Source organism: Ciona robusta, chromosome 8 (genome assembly GCF_009617815.1).
Source record: "Ciona robusta chromosome 8, ASM961781v2".
In the NCBI taxonomy this organism is placed as follows: domain Eukaryota; kingdom Metazoa; phylum Chordata; class Ascidiacea; order Phlebobranchia; family Cionidae; genus Ciona; species Ciona robusta.
The window spans coordinates 146,857-167,034 of NC_143242.1; the positions used below are offsets into that span (position 1 = coordinate 146,857).

The 20,178-nt window shown below is 34.1% G+C and overlaps 1 protein-coding gene across 10 annotated transcripts; it reads left to right on the top strand.

Moving 5' to 3' along the window:
• Positions 1-357: 357 nt before the first annotated feature.
• LOC149731963 (uncharacterized) lies at positions 358-12,157 on the top strand. Of its 10 annotated transcripts, XM_089883807.1 has the most exons (12): positions 372-851; positions 1,000-1,050; positions 1,356-1,412; positions 2,405-2,446; positions 4,548-4,613; positions 6,108-7,078; positions 7,524-8,852; positions 9,333-9,428; positions 9,848-9,943; positions 10,053-10,244; positions 10,403-10,492; positions 10,653-12,157. In XM_089883807.1, the coding sequence occupies exons 1-12, from the start codon at positions 811-813 to the stop codon at positions 10,679-10,681; spliced, it is 3,060 nt and encodes a 1,019-aa protein (XP_089739933.1). In that variant the 5' UTR covers positions 372-810; the 3' UTR covers positions 10,682-12,157. The 10 variants fall into 10 exon arrangements, 9 of the variants coding, with proteins under 9 accessions (XP_089739938.1, XP_089739940.1, XP_089739939.1 ...); XM_089883810.1 differs by lacking the exon at positions 4,548-4,613 and having other exon boundaries at positions 364-851; XM_089883809.1 differs by lacking the exon at positions 1,356-1,412 and having other exon boundaries at positions 367-851.
• The last annotated feature ends 8,021 nt before the right edge of the window (positions 12,158-20,178 follow it).

Here is a 20,178-nt window from a genome sequence, read left to right on the forward strand (position 1 = left end):
AGGTCAAAACACATTTGTATAAAGAAAACATATTTACATTTAAATTCAAAAGAATCAAGGACTTTAATCATTTTATTGCGTGAAATTTTGTTTTGCCTCTGAAATCAAAGGTTTTGATCTGAAAGCAAAGGTTTGGATTACAAAGCATTTTTCGTTTCAAGACTTTTTGCATTTGAAGTCAAAATGTTGATTCGAAAGCAATAATTTTTGGTTCGAATGCATTTACTAGCTTGAATCAATTTTTGCGTTTGAAATCAATATTTTGATCTGGATACGATTGTTATTATTCCAAGAGGTTTATGCAACTACAAATAAAGTATGAAGATATTTGGAATCGGTTTTTAATTATAACGTGTTAAGTAGTATAAAAAAACTATTTTGTTTCAAATAAAGTGTCATCTTCGAGTCGCATGGGTTTCATTTTCCGTACGTCGGGAATCTCGTTAATGTACAGCCTCGTTATTATGGAAACGGCTTTTTATATCATTTTTTTCGCGTTTCCGCAAGGTGAAATTATAGTTAGTGGATAAAGCTTTCTTGTCAGTCTTCTGAGAAAAACTGCTTCGATTTAACTTGGCTTCAGGTGTCGCTTGACAAACAAATAAATAAACTTCTATGAATATATAAACCTTTAGGCAGCACTGTTTATGTTCTAGAATATTTACTTTATGTCGTCAGAATGGCATTCATTGTTTTTGTTCGGTTTTTCATTTTTTAGTAGTTGCGCAATATAGTTAGCTACAATTTGATGGATGTTAGAGATTTGTACACGGCTTTGTAAAGTTTAGTATTTGCATATCATTTCGCGTTATGTTGAAAGCTCAGTCTAAAGAATTGAAGATAAACCCACGGTAAGTTAAGTTGACTGCTTTTTGTTAAAGGATGCTTGATTTTCGTATTTTTTTCTTTAATTTATTAAAGGCACATTAAATAGTACAGATGGCTAGGCCATCAACACAATTTACGACTTAATGATCAATTAATTTGTGAATATTTTAGTTTTTCCGACTCTGAAAGTGAGAATTTTGATACGGACACTGTTCCTACCAGGTACAAATTATGGTTATGCCGCAAATCTTAAGTATAACCTCTTTAAATATTGTTTTAGCATTTAAGTTAAAATATGTTTAGCCTATATACCTACTAAATAATGATTTCTTTGTTTTTTCGTATAACTTAAACTTCAGATTATATTTAACAGGTGAAATGCACCCTGATCCTACTATTCTTTAGAATTTTGCTATCGCCATCGCAGATGGCAGATCATAACGCTTTTACTGTTTATTAAAAAATATATAATGTAGAGGAAGAAGAGATTTGGTAGGCTAATGTATATGTATATTTATTTCTCTTAGTTGTACTAAAGTTCAAGATTGGTTTGCCAAGAATGATCAAGAAAAAAACATTTTTAGGTAAAACGGACCCCTTTAAATATCGCAGTACACCAGTGCCTCCAGTGCAATAAAGCCTGTGAAACTAATGTATCGCCACGTTTACATTGTTTTGAGCTGAACGACATAATAAATGTTTATGACATCACAACACAACACATATAAAAACTGTACAAGCATTTATTTATTAATTGAATAGTACACAACTATACATATATGTACTCACGAACAAAACATTGAATAGTACACAACTATACATATATGTACTCACGAACAAAACATAAAACTAATAAATTACAAAATATCTGCCCCTTCTTCTGTATGTCAGTTCCCAGGTAGGTTCCTATAATTAATTTTACCAACGTGGCAGCCTCGGTTGTCGTCAACCTCACCGTCACTTATTGTGAGGTCGACGACAACCGTTATAAAACGGGTGCCTTGTTGCATGCATCTCGTGGTCGCTTGCGAGCTGCCACGTTGGTAAAATTAATTATAGGAACCTACCTGGGAACTGACATACAGAAGAAGGGGCAGATATTTTGTAATTTATTAGTTTTATGTTTTGTTCGTGAGTACGTATATGTATAGTTGTGTACTATTCAATTAATAAATAAATGCTTGTACAGTTTTTATATGTGTTGTGTTGTGATGTCATAAACATTTATTATGTCGTTCAGCTCAAAACAATGTAAACGTGGCGATACATTAGTTTCACAGGCTTTATTGCACTGGAGGCACTGGTGTACTGCGGTATTTAAAGGGGTCCGGTAAAACTGCTTGTCTATTATTTTAATGTTATGTAAAATCCGGGGCTTGTGTACTGTAATTGCTGATCATTGATTTTACTTTTGGAAATTTACTGTTAGCTACCGGCCTACTGCTGTTTAAAGAATAATGATAATGGTATATGTATTTGTATTTATATATATATGATAAAGATGGCATTAGATATCTTGGTTGTTTAAGGAAGCAATATAAGTTTGTAACAGACTTTGCTTTTCTATATTTTATAGTTTGATTTCTTCATCTGATGAATTGGAACCTTTGGATGCCAGGTATGTGAAGTTTATGTAATTCTGGAATATAGTAAAGTGGGGTAATAAATAACAATGGGGTACTTGGGGTCACTGGCATCGATTTATATGGTGCAGGGTATGCAGGCCTACCCTGAGAATTTTGCAGGTTTTTTTTACCCCAAATTTCCTTATGGGAAGGGGTAAAAAAACAACTTTGTTTTTTTTCTGTTTTTGTTTTTTCTACCCCAACCAATATTAACTTTGTGGTAAAATTAATTTTAAAGTTATGTATGTAAATTATTTTAATTTAATTAATGATTTAATTGATTTTAAAGGTAATTAAGTATCAAAAACAGATGTTTTAGAGCTTTGCCTACATTTTCTGATGATATAATTTAAGTTTTTGGTTAAGACTGTTTAGTTACTGGTCATTTTTATGATTATGTTGCTGAATTTAGTTTAGATAAAGTCAATATGTCATTTAGATTTTCAACAGCCTTTATAATTTAAGTAAATCAAGTGTAATGCTCTGGTTATTTCTTGTGCTTTGTATAGGTTATTTAACTTATGGGCTTTATTTTTAGTCTAATAAATGTTATTTGCGGGTAAGCTTATGTTTAAAAGGAAGTACTGAAGTAAAAATAATAAATTATAAAGGAAAATAAAAGCATTAGAACAAGGCTGTTAAAAGTATGTATATTTTGCTTTGGGGAAAAAAGAGGAAAAGTTGAGGTTTCTGAGAAAATATAGACTGCATAATACTTAAGTTGTATGACTAATATTTGTATTATTTCTTTGTACTTCCATTGTTAATTTTTTTGTACTTCCATTGTTAATTTTTTTGTACTTCCATTGTTAATTTTTTTTTCTTTAGAAGTAAAGTTGCTTTTGAAACCATTGTTTTTTATTGCCCCGCAAATGTTTTTCTTACCCCAAAGCGTGGGGAATAAAAAACAACACAAAATTTGGAATAAAATTTTAAGTAATCATAGAAATCCTACAATCTTTTTTGGCCTTCAAGAGTTCAAGGTATGATGAATACTTCCTCCAGACTAAAAATATTTTTTTTAGTTTATTACTTGGGGAGAAAATTGAATGTTTATGTTTTCTGTTTTTTATTACTCCACTTGACTATATATGTTAATTAAACATATAAAGGCTTTAAAAATTTGCGTCTTAAATAGGGCTGTGGGTTTTCCCATTTTTTTAATGCTGCCCACTGCAGGCCCTGTAATTCTAATAAAAGTGTCTTGTTTGTCGCTTTTCTTTCTTGTATTTATGGGTCTTCAAAGTAAAAATAATGCTTTCCTGTTTGTATTCAAACCTGTATTATCGTGCCTGCCGGTTAAATAATGAACGTGTGAATTGCTATTATGACGCAAATAATGAACGTGTAATTTGCTATTATGTCACAATTAAATGCCAGGCTTTAACAATCGAAATTGATGACATAATCGCCGTTGTAGGGCACGATCAAAGCCATCAACATCGCTACGCTGTCTGTCTTATCGCGAAACCCCAATCAACGAATGCTGACACGCACTTTCATGTAAATAAGACATAAGTTATGTATGTCAGTAAGTTATGTATGACGGATGACGTAATAATCCCGGTAACAACTTAAACTTTCTGTTAGCTGTTTACGGAATAGCTTCGGTTAAAAAACTTTTTCACAGCCCTAGTTTTAATATATTTCTCGCCCTCCGTAAACGACGTTACGTTACATGGCCGCGAAATCGCTTATTCAATCACTTTACAATAGTTTATTACCTGATTTTGTTCAGTGCTACTTACTTATGCTTAGTTTACCATTGTGGATTAGTTTACCATTGTTAGCGCTGTAATGTAATGTAAAGCATTAAAATCATGTGTTGGCGCGAGTGGTTAAACTCGCGTATACCGTATTTTCTGTGAAATGGATGAGTTCATATTCATAATAAACATGGCCTCTTCTGCCATTTAAAAAATTAGGGCCTATGGTTGTTCTTGTTGTAATTGTGCTTGGGCTACACTCGAGTGAAGAATTTAAGCTTCATATCTTATATAGTTATCTTGGAAATTATCAAAGTTATTTTTTAATGCAGTACAAACATGTTTAGTCATTAGTTTTGCTCGATAGCTGATTATTGTTACATTTTAGAATTTATGAATATGATGAAAGACACCGTTTAATGAAACGAAAAAGATGTGATGATTCAATCTGCAGGTGCAGTTTTTTAATATATATAAATTAATTATTAATATATATATAATATATATATATTTATTTTTCCCCTAGGCATGTAAAAAACAAAAATTCGGCCGATACCGGGTTTGCAGTTCCATACTTTTCCGGCACTTTTCCCCGCGCATGCGTTCTGACGTCAAATGTTGCTGCTCTATCTATAACCCCGCCTTCGTGTGCCGCTTTTACCACGTACGAGGCTTTTGGATATAAACCAACGATTTTTGTGCGGTCCTTATCGTAGCGTAGAATTTAATTAAAACGCATCAATCATGTTTCATCTTTTCCTGATGAAAGTCTGATTGCCGCGACAATTTGGCAACACACAGGTAACAGTCACAGCGCTAAAAGTTTGGCGGTAAAAATAAAGTTTTGCTTATAAATAGGCTTTTTTAAATAAATACGGCATAGTGTTATTTATAATACCCGCGACAAACCTTGTCCGGTCAACGTTGTAATTATTACCAGAAGCTAGTTTAAGCAAGGAATACTATGCTATCGGATTGCTTTCTTTGGTTTATTAAAACTGTATAACTAATCGGCAATTAACAACCACAGTTAAAAAAAACTTACACGTTACCACGGGCAACGAATTTTCTTTTTGAGAATTACCAGAAATTTAGGAGTGCTTTAAGATTATCTGTGTTAAGTGTTTATTGTTATATTTCGTAATACACTGATCTACACTCTCCGAACATACAGGAGTTTAAATATTGGTTCGTATTGTTATGTATTACATTACTTAGTCACAATCCCTATTATGGCGCAATCAAATAACGTAAATGTATTACGACATAGCTAGTTATTTTGTCACAATTGCCATTGTCTCCTCATAAATGCCGGATTTATGACAATATAAAGCTGTTTGTTACGTCAGAACTGCAGGAATAGTTAATTACGTATATGTTAACATGAAACGAAATGTTACACGGCCATCGAAGTAAATAAATTCCGGGTATAGTTTGTTGATTGTGGTACTGGCAGACGCGCCGATTTCCTAAATGTTTGGGTTATGAGGAGCGCAACAGCACGTTGACTATGACATATCTGCCAATAAATATGTGCCGGACATTTGTATTTCTTTCCGCTGGCTATTTGCAACCTAAACTTGGCACTGCCTTTTCTACAGTTGCGTGTAGAATAATTATTTTTGCCCGTTAAACAGACGATAATAAACAACCTATATATATGCCAGAAGTAGCGCTACTCAGCCAAGCAGAATGTTCTTTACGAAATAATTGGAATTCACTTTTCACACATGTAATCATTGCATATTTGCATTAATAAGGATTGTTTTAGGTTTAGCTGAAGCGTTAGAAACTTCGCAACGTGGCACACACTGCAAATATTTCGAGTTATGCGCCACATACCAAGGATCGGCGCCAATGAGTACTAGTATTAGTTTACTGCTTTTAAGCTGTTTGTGACATTCCTGTTTATTCGTGCAACTAAGAACTAACTATACAATATTTTCAGTGTCAGCACTTTGTCAAGTCGAGATGGCTCAAGTTCAAAGTACAACAGAGGTGGACATCATGATGAAGAAACAAGTGGAGATAGCTCAAGTTCAAGGTACAACAGAAGAAGTCATGATAAAGAAACAAGTGGAGATAGCTCAAGTTCAAGGTATAACAGAAGAAGTCATGATAAAGAAACAAGTGGAGATAGCTCAAGTTCAAAGTACAAAAGAAGAAGACATGATAAAGAAACAAGTGGAGATAGCTCAAGTTCAAAGTACAAAAGAAGAAGTCATGATAAAGAAAGAAGTGGAGATAGCTCAAGTTCAAAGTACAAAAGAAGAAGACATGATAAAGAAAGAAGTCGAGATAGCTCAAGTTCAAAGTACAACAGAAATAGACATGATAAAGAAAGAAGTAGGGATAGCTCAAGTTTAAAGTACAACAGAAATAGACATTATGATAAAGAAAGAAATCGAGATAGCTCAAGTTCAAAGTACAACAGAAGAAGACATGATAAAGAAAGAAATCGAGATAGCTCAAGTTCAAAGTACAACAGAAGAAGATATGATAAAGAAAGAAGTGGAGATAGCTCAAGTTCAAAGTACCAAAGAAGAAGACATGATAAAGAAAGAAGTCGAGATAGCTCAAGTTCAATGTACAACAGAAGAAGACATGATAAAGAAAGAAGTGGAGATAGCTCAAGTTCAAAGTACAAAAGAAGAAGACATGATAAAGAAAGAAGTGGAGATAGCTCAAGTTCAAAGTACAAAAGAAGAAGACATGATAAAGAAAGAAGTCGAGATAGCTCAAGTTCAAAGTACAACAAAAGAAGACATGATAAAGAAACAAGTGGAGATAGCTCAAGTTCCAAGTACAACAGAAGAAGACATGATAAAGAAAGAAGTCGAGATAGTTCAAGTTCAAGGTACAACAGAAGAAGTCATGATAAAGAAAATTTCTATTCGGAAAATGCCTGTAAAAAGACATGTAAGTGTTTTTTGTTTACATCTTGCTTATTTTGTGTTGATTTAAATTTACTGCTGGTTCTGTCAGCTGTCAGCGCTTATAAAAATTTCTATTGTAGCTGGCAAGCGCAGTATTTTTGTAGCTTATTTATCTCCGGGAAATCACTCCCAAAGCAATGAAACATACATTTTATAATTTCATTGTATTTACTGGTTTTTGACCACTTGAGTATGGTTTGTCAAAACTCTGGATATTTAGTTTTTCTCAGTTGCAAATTATTGATTGGTTACACCAACCGTACTAAAACCACAAAATGTAACAGAACATTTTAATAGCTTTGTACTACCAAAGTAGGCCAGTTAAAATAATTGATTATAATTGTATTTTGTGCTTTAACTTTGTGGATGCAGCACTTTGTTCATGATCTTGTTTTGTATAGTGATGTTTTATATTAAAATGTTTTCAGATACAAGAAAATGGAGACCTTGTCACTTATGCTCACGCTGGTACAAAAATGTTGGGTACCATCACGGAAAATACCATCCGGGTGTTGACAAAAATGATTTTTTTTATGGTAACAAAGCAAAAGTCTTGGGAATCGGCAAATACAAAAATTTCAAAGGTTTTGAATGTCCTTGGTGCAAGAGAGTACTACTGAACCTTGACAAACATGTGGAGCGGGTACATAAGGATCAAGATATGTACAGTCCTGAGTTCTTAAATGCAAAGAAGCACTTAGCATGTGGTGGGAAATCTCTGTCTTATTGCATTCAACAATACCAAATATATTTATCTGAAACTGGGGTTGGGAAGCGACAACAAACTAGTCTTTCGGTTGCCAAGAGCTACGGAAACCAGGTGAGAGCGCTTATACCTGATATTGAAACTCTTCAAAAGCCCCTAAAAGTGTACAACAACCTTAAAGGAAAGATAACTGGCGAAGGAAAAGATTCAACAAGATATGCTTACATAGCAACGTTGCTTAATTTCATTAAGTTCTATAAAGTTCATGAATATCGGTTAGTTGATCCGAAAAAGATTGATTTATTATATATGGAAGCCAAAGATTGGGAGGCAAGACAAAAAAAAATAAAGAAGAAGCGTGAGTTTATTGTAAAGGAAAAGTCTAGAAAAAAAATTGCTGGCATTCAGAACGCATACGAAGCAATACTTATTTATGAAAATTCAACAGAATGCAGAAGAGTTAGAAGCTTAGTAAATAATTCCAAAATTATCAAAAAGAATCTTGAACTACTTTATGCCAACTTGTTCTGTCGTGTTATTTGCAAACTGGGTTGTAGACCAAGTGTCTTTACTGGGATGACAATATCAGAACTCAATCAGCATGAAAAGACAGCCGATAACAATTACTCTATTTTAGTTAAAAAACAGAAGGATGTTCAACCTGCATGCCTGGTTGTTAACGAAATGGAGTTCAAGGATATTAAAAGAATTTCAAAAGTGGCATGGCAATACACAGAGCAAAAACCTTCTTTAGAGAGTGTGGTGTTTCCATCATTGGTAGGAAATGGGTGTTCCCTGAGCAGTCCTGAATTTAGCCGGTTATTTAAATTAGCATCCAGTGTAGTGTTTAATCACACATCATTAACTGCTACAGACATCCGCAAAATTATTCAGACTTTAGTGAGAGACGAGCCTTTAAACGTTCAAGTTGCTGTTGCAAAAGCGTCTGGGCATTCTGTTCAAGTTGCTGATCAAGTGTACAATGTTAGCCATCCTCATGAATCCGTAGAAAAAGCGAGGAGGTTATTGGAGGAAAGGGCAGTTGTTAAGGGTAGGCTTTATTATTGGTTTGTTTATTTTTCTTTCTGGAAATTTTATTTCAAATAGTTAGTATGGAAATATGGTAGCACCGTAGTTAGCGCGTCTGCCTCAAACCCAGAGGTAATGGGTTTAAGGCTCCATGTTGCTACCATTGTGGGCATGTGTGTTTTGGGAAAGAAAAAGAATCTTAATGGCAATTGCCCCAGGTCAGTGGTTAATGGGTTATCCAAATTGTCAGCCACATTTAAAAAAATTACAAAAATGATAATAACTCATACAGGTATGTTAGAACTCTTTTTGCAACGACTGTTGTTGCCACCTGAAAATAAATAACTCACTTTCATGGGTTGTTATGACTAATGACTATGTTAGGTTATACTTGAGTAAACCTTTTTGGTGATAACAGCACTAAAAATGTTACACAAATTTGTGAGTGGTTGTACTTGTCAACCCCTGCTCTCTGGGTTTTCTTTAATTTATATTTTCACAGTTTCAGATGGTAAAACCTCAGAGCTTCTGGTTCAGGAAGAAGATCTCGGCTTAACAGACAAAACGCTACCATTGATAGATGATACAAATAATGAAAGTATGTTTTTTGTAAATTTGCTAATTGTATAATTCTTTTTATACTTATTTTTAAGCCATCTATTATTAGTACAGTTTGTAACTTTTTAAGGTGAAATAGTATGGATTTCAAAGTTATGCATAGGTATGATAAAAGAAGGAAAGAATTGTTGGATTGAGACTCATTCAGTTGATATTTTTATTGTTGTTTGAGTTATAAACTTGAGTGGTTGACAATTTTGTTTCATATATAAAGGCTACTATAGAAATCTAAAACCACCAGAGTGAGTGACCAGACCGTGTCCTAATGTCCTATAACTTGTAAAATGTTGATTTTGCTCCAATAATTAATGTGTTACTGAACTTGCCTAGTTCTAGGTGTAAATGGTTGTACTTGTCAACCCCTGCTCTCTGGGTTGTCTTTAATTTATATCTCCACAGTTTCAGATGATAAAACCTCAGAGCTTCTGGTTCAGGAAGAAGATCTCGGCTTAACAGACAAAACGCTACCATTGATAGATGATACAAATAATGAAAGTATGTTTTTTGTAAATTTGCTAATTGTTATATTCCTTATGCAATATGCATATATTATAGCAATAACGCAGTAAAACAAGGTTTTGGTAATTTTTTTCCTTGTGTGCAGTTGAATTCATTCGCGTGAGATTTGAGGATGACGGGGAGTTTGTTATATTATATCGAACAAAAGATGTGAGGCGTATAGGTTCAAGAGTAGGAGTCAGGTTCCTCAGTGAAATAAAAACTGGAGACAAGTGTAAGGCACGTTGGCCTGGTGACAAACAATTCTATTTGGCCACAAGGGTTAATATGAAAGAAGGTATTTTTGTAAATTAAATTTCATTTTAACTTATATTGTTAATAAACATAGCTTTAGTAAATGCATAAACTATATATACATCAAAATTATTATTTAATGTCGGACTGAGCTACAATTTAAAAAATTTAGCTTAAAACTGCTCATATTTATGTCATCAGGTGCCTCAAACTTCGAAGGGCAGTCAGACTCTGAGCTTCCAAACTCCCCAATGAACTCACCTAAAAAACTTAGGAAGTTAGCCTGTAAAAGTGAGTGCATTGGTCTTAAATCTGTCTTTTACAATCTGTTTTTTAAACATATTTAAGGCTTTCATATTTGCTAAAACCAACGGTATTGTACATAAGAAATATACCAGCTTATTTTTAATTGAATGCTTCTTTATTTAAGCTAACTTTTTTATATACCCAGAGTCCCTTCTTGGTTCCCATACCCCGTAGTGGAAGATATTGTAAGATGGAGGGTTACTTCTCTTCTGTTCAGACGCTTTTCTCTGTGTGTATTGAGGATGTTATCTAAAATTGTTTCAAAAAATTATTTTTTTTCACTATTTTATTGTTTAAAGTCGGTGTGTGTTGGGGTTAGGGGTTAAAGTCGGATTTTATTGTTTAAAGTTGGTGTGTATTCAATATTTTATGGTTTAAAGTTGGTGTGTATTCGATATTTTATGGTTTAAAGTCGGTGTGTATTCGATATTTTATGGTTTAAAGTTGGTGTGTATTTGATATTTTATGGTTTAAAGTCGGTGTGTATTTGATATTTTATGGTTGAAAGTCGGTGTGTATTTGATATTTTATGGTTTAAAGTCGGTGTGTATTCGATATTTTATGGTTTGTAGTCGGTGTGTATTCGATATTTTATGGTTTAAAGTCGGTGTGTATTCAATATTTTATGGTTTAAAGTCGGTGTGTATTCGATATTTTATGGTTTAAAGTTGGTGTGTATTCGATATTTTATGGTTTAAAGTCGGTGTGTATTCGATATTTTATGGTTTAAAGTTGGTGTGTATTCGATATTTTATGGTTTAAAGTCGGTGTGTATTCGATATTTTATGGTTTAAAGTCGGTGTGTATTCGATATTTTATGGTTTAAAGTCGGTGTGTATTCGATATTTTATGGTTTAAAGTCGGTGTGTATTCGATATTTTATGGTTTAAAGTTGGTGTGTATTCAATATTTTATGGTTTAAAGTTGGTGTGTATTTGATATTTTATGGTTTAAAGTTGGTGTGTATTCGATATTTTATGGTTTAAAGTCGGTGTGTATTCGATATTTTATGGTTTAAAGTCGGTGTGTATTCGATATTTTATGGTTTAAAGTCGGTGTGTATTTGATATTTTATGGTTTAAAGTTGGTGTGTATTCGATATTTTATGGTTTAAAGTCGGTGTGTATTCGATATTTTATGGTTTAAAGTCGGTGTGTATTCGATATTTTATGGTTTAAAGTCGGTGTGTATTTGATATTTTATGGTTTAAAGTTGGTGTGTGTTCGATATTTTATGGTTTAAAGTTGGTGTGTATTCGATATTTTATGGTTTAAAGTCGGTGTGTATTCGATATTTTATGGTTTAAAGTCGGTGTGTATTCGATATTTTATGGTTTAAAGTTGGTGTGTATTCGATATTTTATGGTTTAAAGTTGGTTTGTATTTGATATTTTATGGTTTAAAGTTGGTGTGTATTCGATATTTTGTGGTTTAAAGTTGGTTTGTATTTGATATTTTATGGTTTAAAGTTGGTGTGTATGCGTGACGTTATTTACAATTGTTTCACAAAATTTTTTTGGAATCTGCATTTAGCCGAGCGTTTAATAACTGCATATGTTTTATGGTTTAATAATAACCGACCATGTAAGATTGTGACACTATTATACCTAGCAATCATTTAATCGTGTAAATACACTTGAACCTGTAAGAATATTGTGGTTATTCTTATTCTCAGTCAGTGGCGCACCAAGACGAAAGGAGGGGGGTCACTTCGTCGCCATGTTACATATTCTCGTCGTTTGTAACGGGAGCCAGTTCGCGATCGTAAAAGGAGGGTTTATTCGTCTTGCTCCCCCTGGTTGCGCCACTGTTCCCAGATACAAAACCTGTATAACGCACCACCTAGTGCTAAATTTGGTTCAATAAGCACCTAACAATTAAACTCTTAAAAGTATTAAAATCTTCATCGTTCTCTGTTATATGTCGTTTCTGGCATATTGATTGCCATAAAACATTTTTGTAAGATGTAGATCTCTACCTCCATGTACTGGTCATAATTTTTGATAGTAAATTGAAATCAAAAATTTTGCTTTATGGTTGAAGGCAAAAGATTTTATCCCCCCAAAAAACAGGAGGCAAAAAGTAATCATCTTAAATCGATTTTTTGCCTCTGAACATAATATAGGTAAAGTCCGATAGCTCTTACGTTGTGCGGTGTAGCGCGATAAATAGTCAAACAAGTATTTTAGGTCCAGAACTCTTTTATTTATATATAGTTGAGCCTAAGCTCAGATTCTTACCTTATTCAAATAGAATACCTAAAAATGTCTGAGTTGTGTGCTTTAATTCAAAAAGAAGTCTCCGTATAAAGAAAACAGCTTGAACCCAATTCGGTGTAAATGTAGCCGATGTGTTAATCTGACAATTGTGATAACGGTATGTAATAATGGTAAAGTCCGATGGCTCTTACGTTGTGCGGTGTAACGCGATAATTGATCAAACAAGTATTTTAGGTCCAGAACTCTTTTATTTATATATAGTTGAGCCAAAGCTCAGATTCTTACCTTATTCAACTAGAATGCCTTAAAATGTCTGAGTTGGGTGCTTCAATTCAAAAAGTAGTCTTCGTATAAAGAAAACACCTCGAACCCAATTCGCTGCAAATGTAGCCGATGTGTTAATCTGACAAATGTGATAACGGTATGTAAGAATGGTAAAGTCCGATAGCTCTTACGTTGTGCGGTGTAGCGCGGTAAATAGTCAAACAAAAATTTTAGTTCCAGAACTCTTTTATATATATATAGTTTAGCCAAAGCTCAGATTCTTACCTTATTCAAATAGAATACCTTAAAATGTCTGACTTAGGTGCTTTAATTCAAAAAGAAGTCTTCGTATAAAGAAAACACCTTGAACCCAATTCGATGCAAATGAAGCCGATGTGTTAATCTGACAAATGTGATAACGGTATGTAATAATGGTAAAGTCCGATAGTTCTTACATTGTGCGGTGTTGCGTGATAAATGATCAAACAAGTATTTTAGGTCCAGAACTTTTTTATTTAAATATAGTTGAGCCTAAGCTCAGATTCTTACCTTATTTAAATAAAATGCCTAAAAATGTCTGAGTTGTGTGCTTTAATTCAAAAAGTAGTCTTCGTATAAAGAAAACACCTTTAACCCAATTCGCTGTAAATGTAGCCGATGTGTTAATCTGACAAATGTGATAACGGTATGTAATAATGGTAAAGTCCGATAGCTCTTACGTTGTGCGGTGTAGCGCGATAAATCATCAAACAAGTATTTTAGGTCCAGAACTCTTTTATTTATATATAGTTGAGCCAAAGCTCAGATTCTTACCTTATTCAAATAGAATGCCTAAAAATGTCTGAGTTGTGTGCTTCAATTCAAAAAGTAGTCTTCGTATAAAGAAAACACCTTTAACCCAATTCGCTGTAAATGTAGCCGATGTGTTAATCTGACAAATGTGATAACGGTATGTAATAATGGTAAAGTCCGATAGCTCTACGTTGTGCGGTGTAGCGCGATAAATGATCAAACAAGCATTTTAGGTCCAGAACTCTTTTATTTATATATAGTTGAGCCAAAGCTCAGATTCTTACCTTATTCAAATAGAATGCCTAAAAATGTCTGAGTTGTGTGCTTCAATTCAAAAAGTAGTCTTCGTATAAAGAAAACACCTTGAACCCAATTCGCTGCAAATGTAGCCGATGTGTTAATCTAACAAATGTGATAACGGTATGTAATAATGGTAAAGTCCGATAGCTCTTACGTTGTGCGGTGTAGCGCGATAAACAGTCAAACAAAAATTTTAGTTCCAGAACTCATTTATTTATATAAAGTTGAGCCAAAGCTCAGATTCTTACCTTATTCAAATAGAATACCTTAAAATGTCTGACTTAGGTGCTTTAATTCAAAAAGAAGTCTCCGTATAAAGAAAACACCTTGAACCCAATTCGGTGCAAATGTAGCCGATGTGTTAATCTGACAAATGTGATAACGGTATGTAATAATGGTAAAGTCCGATAGCTCTTTCGTTGTGCGGTGTAGCGCGATAATAGATGAAACAAGTATTTCAGGTCCAGAACTCTTTTGATTATATATAGTTGAGCCAAAGCTCAGATTCTTACCTTATTCAAATAGAATGCCTAAAAATGTCTGAGTTGTGTGCTTCAATTCAAAAAGTAGTCTTCGTATAAAGAAAACACCTTTAACCCAATTCGCTGTAAATGTAGCCGATGTGTTAATCTGACAAATGTGATAACGGTATGTAATAATGGTAAAGTCCGATAGCTCTTACGTTGTGCGGTGTAGCGCGATTAATCATCAAACAAGTATTTTAGGTCCAGAGCTCTTTTATTTATATATAGTTGAGCCAAAGCTCAGATTCTTACCTTATTCAAATAGAATGCCTTAAAATGTCTGAGTTGGGTGCTTCAATTCAAAAAGTAGTCTTCGTATAAAGAAAACACCTTGAACCCAATTCGCTGCAAATGTAGCCGATGTGTTAATCTGACAAATGTGATAACGGTATGTAATAATGGTAAAGTCCGATAGCTCTTACGTTGTGCGGTGTAGCGCGATAAATAGTCAAACAAGTATTTTAGGTCCAGAACTCTTTTATTTATATATAGTTGAGCCAAAGCTTAGATTCTTACCTTATTCAAATAGAATGCCTTAAAATGTCTGAGTTGGGTGCTTCAATTCAAAAAGTAGTCTTCGTAAAAAGAAAACACCTTGAACCCAATTCGCTGTAAATGTAGCCGATGTGTTAATCTGACAAAATGTGATAACGGTATGTAATAATGGTGAAGTCTGATAGCTCTTACGTTGTGCGGTGTAGCGCGATAAATGGTGAAACAAGTATTTTAGGTCCAGGACTCATTTATTTATATATAGTTGAGCCAAAGCTCAGATGCTTACCTTATTCAAATAGAATGCCTTAAAATGTCTGAGTTGGGTGCTTCAATTCAAAAAGTGGTCTTTGTATAAAAAAAACACCTTGAAACCAATTCTGTGCAAATGTAGCCGATGTGTTAGTCTGACAAATGTGATAACGGTATGTAATAATGGTGAAGTCTGATAGCTCTTACGTTGTGCGGTGTAGCGCGATAAATGGTCAAACAAGTATTTTAGATAAATGGTCAAACAAGTATTTTAGGTCCAGAACTCTTTTATTTATATATAGTTGAGCCAAAGCTCAGATGCTTACCTTATTCAAATAGAAAGCCTTAAAATGTCTGAGTTGGGTGCTTCAATTCAAAAAGTGGTCTTTGTATAAAAAAAACACCTTGAACCCAATTCTGTGCAAATGTAGCCGATGTGTTAATCTTACAAATGTGATAACGGTATGTAATAATAGTAAAGTCCGATAGTTCTTACGTTGTGCGGTGTTGCGTGATAAATGATCAAACAAGTATTTTAGGTCCAGAACTTTTTTATTTAAATATAGTTGAGCCTAAGCTCAGATTCTTACCTTATTTAAATAAAATGCCTAAAAATGTCTGAGTTGTGTGCTTTAATTCAAAAAGTAGTCTTCGTATAAAGAAAACACCTTTAACCCAATTCGCTGTAAATGTAGCCGATGTGTTAATCTGACAAATGTGATAACGGTATGTAATAATGGTAAAGTCCGATAGCTCTTACGTTGTGCGGTGTAGCGCGATAAATCATCAAACAAGTATTTTAGGTCCAGAACTCTTTTATTTATATATAGTTGAGCCAAAGCTCAGATTCTTACCTTATTCAAATAGAATGCCTAAAAATGTCTGAGTTGTGTGCTTCAATTCAAAAAGTAGTCTTCGTATAAAGAAAACACCTTTAACCCAATTCGCTGTAAATGTAGCCGATGTGTTAATCTGACAAATGTGATAACGGTATGTAATAATGGTAAAGTCCGATAGCTCTACGTTGTGCGGTGTAGCGCGATAAATGATCAAACAAGCATTTTAGGTCCAGAACTCTTTTATTTATATATAGTTGAGCCAAAGCTCAGATTCTTACCTTATTCAAATAGAATGCCTAAAAATGTCTGAGTTGTGTGCTTCAATTCAAAAAGTAGTCTTCGTATAAAGAAAACACCTTGAACCCAATTCGCTGCAAATGTAGCCGATGTGTTAATCTAACAAATGTGATAACGGTATGTAATAATGGTAAAGTCCGATAGCTCTTACGTTGTGCGGTGTAGCGCGATAAACAGTCAAACAAAAATTTTAGTTCCAGAACTCATTTATTTATATAAAGTTGAGCCAAAGCTCAGATTCTTACCTTATTCAAATAGAATACCTTAAAATGTCTGACTTAGGTGCTTTAATTCAAAAAGAAGTCTCCGTATAAAGAAAACACCTTGAACCCAATTCGGTGCAAATGTAGCCGATGTGTTAATCTGACAAATGTGATAACGGTATGTAATAATGGTAAAGTCCGATAGCTCTTTCGTTGTGCGGTGTAGCGCGATAATAGATGAAACAAGTATTTCAGGTCCAGAACTCTTTTGATTATATATAGTTGAGCCAAAGCTCAGATTCTTACCTTATTCAAATAGAATGCCTAAAAATGTCTGAGTTGTGTGCTTCAATTCAAAAAGTAGTCTTCGTATAAAGAAAACACCTTTAACCCAATTCGCTGTAAATGTAGCCGATGTGTTAATCTGACAAATGTGATAACGGTATGTAATAATGGTAAAGTCCGATAGCTCTTACGTTGTGCGGTGTAGCGCGATTAATCATCAAACAAGTATTTTAGGTCCAGAGCTCTTTTATTTATATATAGTTGAGCCAAAGCTCAGATTCTTACCTTATTCAAATAGAATGCCTTAAAATGTCTGAGTTGGGTGCTTCAATTCAAAAAGTAGTCTTCGTATAAAGAAAACACCTTGAACCCAATTCGCTGCAAATGTAGCCGATGTGTTAATCTGACAAATGTGATAACGGTATGTAATAATGGTAAAGTCCGATAGCTCTTACGTTGTGCGGTGTAGCGCGATAAATAGTCAAACAAGTATTTTAGGTCCAGAACTCTTTTATTTATATATAGTTGAGCCAAAGCTCAGATTCTTACCTTATTCAAATAGAATGCCTTAAAATGTCTGAGTTGGGTGCTTCAATTCAAAAAGTAGTCTTCGTAAAAAGAAAACACCTTGAACCCAATTCGCTGTAAATGTAGCCGATGTGTTAATCTGACAAAATGTGATAACGGTATGTAATAATGGTGAAGTCTGATAGCTCTTACGTTGTGCGGTGTAGCGCGATAAATGGTGAAACAAGTATTTTAGGTCCAGGACTCATTTATTTATATATAGTTGAGCCAAAGCTCAGATGCTTACCTTATTCAAATAGAATGCCTTAAAATGTCTGAGTTGGGTGCTTCAATTCAAAAAGTGGTCTTTGTATAAAAAAAACACCTTGAAACCAATTCTGTGCAAATGTAGCCGATGTGTTAGTCTGACAAATGTGATAACGGTATGTAATAATGGTGAAGTCTGATAGCTCTTACGTTGTGCGGTGTAGCGCGATAAATGGTCAAACAAGTATTTTAGATAAATGGTCAAACAAGTATTTTAGGTCCAGAACTCTTTTATTTATATATAGTTGAGCCAAAGCGCAGATGCTTACCTTATTCAAATAGAATGCCTTAAAATGTCTGAGTTGGGTGCTTCAATTCAAAAAGTGGTCTTTGTATAAAAAAAACACCTTGAACCCAATTCTGTGCAAATGTAGCCGATGTGTTAATCTTACAAATGTGATAACGGTATGTAATAATAGTAAAGTCCGATTGCTCTAACGTTGTGCGGTGTAGCGCGATAAATGGTCAAACAAGTATTTTAGGTCCAGAACTCTTTTATTTATATATAGTTGAGCCAAAGCTCAGATGCTTACCTTATTCAAATAGAATGCCTTAAAATATCTGACTTAGGTCCTTTAATTCGAAAAGTAGTCTCCGTATAAAGAAAACACTTTGAACCCAATTCGGTGCAAATGTAGCCGATGTGTTAGTCTGACAAATGTGATAACGGTATGTAATAATGGTGAAGTCCGATAGCTCTTACGTTGTGCGGTGTAGCGCGATAAATGGTCAAACAAGTATTTTAGGTCCAGAACTCTTTTATTTATATATAGTTGAGCCAAAGCTCAGATGCTTACCTTATTCAAATAGAATGCCTTAAAATATCTGACTTAGGTCCTTTAATTCAAAAAGAAGTCTCCGTATAAAGAAAACAGCTTGAACCCAATTCGGTGTAAATGTAGCCGATGTGTTAATCTGACAATTGTGATAACGGTATGTAATAATGGTAAAGTCCGATGGCTCTTACGTTGTGCGGTGTAAGGCGATAATTGATCAAACAAGTATTTTAGGTCCAGAACTCTTTTATTTATATATAGTTGAGCCAAAGCTCAGATTCTTACCTTATTCAAATAGAATGCCTAAAAATGTCTGAGTTGTGTGCTTCAATTCAAAAAGTAGTCTTCGTATAAAGAAAACACCTTTAACCCAATTCGCTGTAAATGTAGCCGATGTGTTAATCTGACAAATGTGATAACGGTATGTAATAATGGTAAAGTCCGATAGCTCTACGTTGTGCGGTGTAGCGCGATAAATGATCAAACAAGCATTTTAGGTCCAGAACTCTTTTATTTATATATAGTTGAGCCAAAGCTCAGATTCTTACCTTATTCAAATAGAATGCCTAAAAATGTCTGAGTTGTGTGCTTCAATTCAAAAAGTAGTCTTCGTATAAAGAAAACACCTTGAACCCAATTCGCTGCAAATGTAGCCGATGTGTTAATCTAACAAATGTGATAACGGTATGTAATAATGGTAAAGTCCGATAGCTCTTACGTTGTGCGGTGTAGCGCGATAAACAGTCAAACAAAAATTTTAGTTCCAGAACTCATTTATTTATATAAAGTTGAGCCAAAGCTCAGATTCTTACCTTATTCAAATAGAATACCTTAAAATGTCTGACTTAGGTGCTTTAATTCAAAAAGAAGTCTCCGTATAAAGAAAACACCTTGAACCCAATTCGGTGCAAATGTAGCCGATGTGTTAATCTGACAAATGTGATAACGGTATGTAATAATGGTAAAGTCCGATAGCTCTTTCGTTGTGCGGTGTAGCGCGATAATAGATGAAACAAGTATTTCAGGTCCAGAACTCTTTTGATTATATATAGTTGAGCCAAAGCTCAGATTCTTACCTTATTCAAATAGAATGCCTAAAAATGTCTGAGTTGTGTGCTTCAATTCAAAAAGTAGTCTTCGTATAAAGAAAACACCTTTTACCCAATTCGCTGTAAATGTAGCCGATGTGTTAATCTGACAAATGTGATAACGGTATGTAATAATGGTAAAGTCCGATAGCTCTTACGTTGTGCGGTGTAGCGCGATTAATCATCAAACAAGTATTTTAGGTCCAGAGCTCTTTTATTTATATATAGTTGAGCCAAAGCTCAGATTCTTACCTTATTCAAATAGAATGCCTTAAAATGTCTGAGTTGGGTGCTTCAATTCAAAAAGTAGTCTTCGTATAAAGAAAACACCTTGAACCCAATTCGCTGCAAATGTAGCCGATGTGTTAATCTGACAAATGTGATAACGGTATGTAATAATGGTAAAGTCCGATAGCTCTTACGTTGTGCGGTGTAGCGCGATAAATAGTCAAACAAGTATTTTAGGTCCAGAACTCTTTTATTTATATATAGTTGAGCCAAAGCTCA

Bases quoted from the DNA above. Each gene is read 5' to 3' on its own strand.
- LOC149731963 (XM_089883807.1), top strand. From the start codon at position 811: ATGTTGAAAGCTCAGTCTAAAGAATTGAAGATAAACCCACG. The intron at 7,079-7,523 runs GTAAGTGTTTTT...AAATGTTTTCAG, and splicing joins AAATGCCTGTAAAAAGACAT to ATACAAGAAAATGGAGACCT. The intron at 9,429-9,847 runs GTATGTTTTTTG...ATATCTCCACAG, and splicing joins AGATGATACAAATAATGAAA to TTTCAGATGATAAAACCTCA.